The 4,232-nt window shown below is 65.4% G+C and overlaps 2 protein-coding genes across 2 annotated transcripts in view; both read left to right on the forward strand.

Moving 5' to 3' along the window:
- Positions 1–550, forward strand: part of EMIHUDRAFT_113747 (putative protochlorophyllide reductase) — a gene marked incomplete at both ends in the record, with an annotated part of 6,858 nt that extends 6,308 nt beyond the window's left edge. The window contains one exon of the mRNA XM_005781899.1: positions 212–550. Coding sequence (XP_005781956.1) covers positions 212–550 — 339 coding nt within the window. The remainder of the gene's footprint in view (positions 1–211) is intronic.
- Positions 551–3,573: 3,023 nt separating this feature from the next.
- On the forward strand, positions 3,574–4,044 carry EMIHUDRAFT_55541 (hypothetical protein; the record flags this gene model as incomplete). Its single annotated transcript, XM_005781900.1, has 1 exon — positions 3,574–4,044. A coding segment is annotated over one exon (471 nt), but the record flags the coding sequence as incomplete, so codon positions are not given.
- Between the last annotated feature and the right edge of the window lie 188 nt (positions 4,045–4,232).

Raw genomic sequence — 4,232 nt, forward strand, 5'->3', positions numbered from 1 at the left:
GGGGGCAAAGGCGAAAAACCCCCAGGAGGAGGCGAGGAGAAAGGCCGCGGGACCCCCCGGGAAAAACCCGCCCCCGCCCCCGCAGGGCCCCCGGACACCCCAGCCCCCGCCCCCCTCCCCACCGCCTGCCCCGGGTCGCGGGGGGGGGCGCAGCCGACAGTCCACGGGCTGAGCAGCCGGCCTGACCTCCGCCCCGCCCTTTGCCACGCAGGGGCTGGCGGGGATGGCCGAGGCGGATGAGACGGTCGGCGGCGGCACGGCTGGCGCGGCGGGGCAGGCTGCGAGCGGCGGTGCAGAGGCGGCGTTGGGCACCAACGCCGCCGTCTCGCAGCCCGCGAGCACGCCGGCGCGGACGCGGCGCGGATTCCGGTTCTGGAGGAGGACGGGGGCGCCGGCGGAGGCGGAGGAGGCGGAGGAGGCACCGCTCGCCGCTGCTCGCCCCGAGGGTACGGCTGCTGCCGCGGTGGAGGCGCGCCTGAAGCAGGCGCTAGCGGGCGATGGGCTGCCGCTCGAGGCGCCCGCCGCGTCGCGGGGAACGCCGGCCAACTAGGCGGCTCGGCGCGGCGGCGCGGGCTGTGTGCAAAAGGGGCGTGCGGGGAGAGGCTCCCGGCCGACGGTGGAGGGAGGTCCTGAGGGCGATGGGGGAGCATCCCATGCCCGAGCTCTCGGACCGAGTGTCTGTCTCGGCTCGAGACGGAGCCCTTCGGCGCCGCGGGCGCGCGGGGAGGAGGGCGTCGCATGAGAGTGTCGTGGTCTGTGTGTATTCTTTTGCCGCCCTCGCCATGGCGCACATACGGAGTCTGTATAGAGAGCAGACTAGGTCCAGCCCTGGGTGGCGCAAGATCTGAGGTTTTGTGACAATCCTCAGATCCGTGTTTTTCTCGTTGTTTTGTCGCTCGCTCCGCTCGCCACCTCACGCTCCGTAGCCCGGCCATGGCCAGTACCCCGCGTCTCAGTGAGACGCGTGGTACCATCCAACTCCGGTCGACGGGCTCGAATGCGCTCAGCCTCAGGAGGGACAAAACCGCGCGAATTCTGCACGCCTCGCTGCACCGCTGGCTTGACTGAATCAGGCAGCAGCAGGCTGCTGCTGCTGCCACAGCAGCAGTCTGCTGCGGCCCTAATACGCAAGTTGATGACTAGCAGCACTGCCGGGGGCATTCGAGCCGATACAGCCGGTGTGCTGTGCACTGCCACCTGCCCGCGGCTACGCACAATGTGCGCTCGCATTGGATGAGCCCTGCTGATGGACCTGCATCGCCTAGCTGCACGAGAGCAATGCCGCAGGCAGTGGCCGTGGCATACACTGCGAGCACACTTGGTGCAGCTGCGAGGTGCAGCAAGAGCACGTCGTTCCTGCCTCTGATGCCACTCTCGCGGCTTGCAGCGCGTCACTCGCGCATGCTCTCCAGGAGCTATGGCGGGCGCGTGTGTGGGGCTGTAGCCTGTGTTTGGCCGGTTCTGACCCGTTTACTATCAGTATCATGTCCGGGCCACAAAAAATCGCACACGGGTAGCGGCTCAGGGGCCCAGTAAGTCGCGGAATCGCCAAATGTCACAACCTGCGCCACCCAGGGCTGGACCTAGTCAGCAGGACGCTGCGCTGGCGCGACAAGTGGAAGTGCCGAAGAGGCAAGTGGGACAGAGAGGACGCGGGGCTGCTACATAGACGAACATACAGTTACAGATCGTGCTTCGTGGCCGTTCTTCACAGGCACTGGGCCGACCTGCGGCCGTCGCTACGAGCGGGTGCCTCAAAGTCAGCCTCCGGAGGCTATTCGTCGCGTCGAGCCTGCGGTGGCCGTGACATGCGCTGCAGCGGCGAGGCGCCGTCGCCACGATCGCCGCCAGCGGCTGCCGGCTGACGGCTGACCACGGCTGCGGCGAACGGCGACGGCTCGGTTCGCGTTCGCTCCGCGAGGGTGCGACTGAGCCTGCCGCGCTCGATCTGGGAGCCACTCGGCGCCAGGTCGAACGGCGGTCGGCTCGGCCACTGCGAAGCCCACTAGCGAAGCCCACAGAGTGGGAGACTCCTATCACCGCCTCTGCCACCCACGGCGTGAGCCTTGGCCGCCTCTGTCAGTGTGCCCGTGATAGTGAGAGACTGCCAGTGAGAAGCTGGAGGAATCGCTAGTCGACAGAGATCGCCAGTGGAATAGGGAGTCCACCGTGCTGCGAGCCTGTCGCTGTCCCTTGTCAGGAGCAGGAGAACTAGGAGAGCGCAACCAGTAGGAGGCCCGCGCCTGCCCCCGTGCCGCCGGGTGCAACTTTGTCCTATACGAGAGGGGAATCCCTGGGACCCTGTCGTGTGGGTGAACCCTGCCCAGCCCCCCTCCGTGTCGCGATGCGCTCCCCGCTCCCATTCCCCTGTGTCCCTGATCGTCCGTACAAGATTCTGCTCGCGCAGGTGGGGACCCTGCGCCTTCTCCCACCCCTTGTTTGGTGTGTCCGTTTTATTTATTTATTTATACAGGACGCGGTACAAACGGGGTACACCAAAAGGCACGGGCTGCCTGCACGGCGTTATGTATGTATGTAGAAAGATGAACAACAGTCAGGCTCGGACTGGACACCAACGCGGTATGGGTGGACGCGAGACAGATGATGACGACACGCACGAGCGACACACAGACACAAACAAGCTCACAAGACACACAGCCAGCTGGCTGCCACACACCTTGAGTTGGCGTACACATAACTCAAGGCCGCGCCCCCCCCCCCCTGTCGCCTCCCCCAGCCAAGGTGCCGAAGGAACAAACAGGGCGCACAACAACACAACAGACGACAGGGGCGAACGCGTGAGGCTAGAGCAGGCTTGCTCTATCGGAGCTAGTAAACACCAGAAATGGACACGGCCGCGAGGCCGGACTAGAGACCAACCCGGGGCTGCTCCGTCCGCGCCATTTGCATGGCGTTCGAGTGAACGCCGAGCGGGAACTCCAGAGAGTGAGTGAGTGAGTATTCTTGCTACGAAACACACACACACACACACACACACACACACACACACACACACACACACACACACACACACACACACACACACACACACACACACACACACACACACACACACACACACACCGGGAACTCCACCTATCCCGGTAGGTAGGAGGTAGTAAGGTCCCGGCGCCCACGCTAAAAGAATTCGTGCCTCCTTGCCCGGTCCCAGACATGGCACTAAATCCCTCAGACATGGCACTGCTGCCATTCGCTCCACCATTCGCCTCGGCCTCGACCGCGCTCGCATCGCGCCCCGCACCTGCATCCTCCCGCGTCGGCGCAAAGCACGCACTCTCCGGCGGCTGCGCGGCGACGCGAGCTCGGCTTGCACAATCGCCCGCCACGTCACTGGCAAACTCACTCGCTCTTGCGCTGTTGGCGGCAGTTTGCTCTTCCTCGGCGCCGCGCCTCGTCCCGCTCGCGCTCCTCCTGCTGGCAGATCGCTGCGAGGCCGCGGGCACGGTCTGCGACAACAACGTGCGATGCTACGGAGGCTGCCCTACAAGCGTCTATGGCACGTCCCTGTGCGACGGCACATACACGGGCACCACGGTGTATCTGGGCTACGGAGGGCTGTCGGGGACGATCCCTCCGCAGCTGGGTGACATCTTGCAGCTGGTGGATCTGTGGCTGGGCTACAACTCCATCTCGGGCACCATCCCTCCGGAGACGGGCAAGCTCTCGCAGCTGGAGTATCTTGACCTGTACAGCAACTCCGTCTCGGGCACCATCCCTCCGGAGACGGGCAAGCTCTCGCAGCTGAAGAATCTTAGACTGGGCCGCAACTCCATCTCGGGCACCATCCCTTCGGAGACGGGCAAGCTCTCGCAGCTGGAGTATCTTGACCTGTACAGCAACTCCGTCTCGGGCACCATCCCTCCAGATACGGGCAAGCTCTCGCAGCTGGCGCAGCTTTACCTGCACCGCAACTCCATCTCGGGCACCATCCCTTCGGAGACGGGCAAGCTCTCGCAGCTGAAGAATCTTTACCTGAACGACAATGACATCTCCGGAACCGTGCCGTCGCAGCTCAACGACCTGCCGCTGACGCACTGCTGGCTGGGCGGCACCAACCACTTTGCCTGCCCCCTGCCCGCCCTTCCCGATGCCTGCACCTTGTACGAAGGCCCTCCGGAGTGCAACTACCCGCCGCCCTCGCCACCGCCCTCGCCACCGCCCTCGCCGCCCTCGCCGCCGCCCTCGCCGCCCTCGCCGCGCCCGCCATCTCC

Source organism: Emiliania huxleyi (genome assembly GCF_000372725.1).
Source record: "Emiliania huxleyi CCMP1516 chromosome Unknown EMIHUscaffold_198, whole genome shotgun sequence".
Lineage (NCBI taxonomy): Eukaryota > Haptophyta > Isochrysidales > Noelaerhabdaceae > Emiliania > Emiliania huxleyi.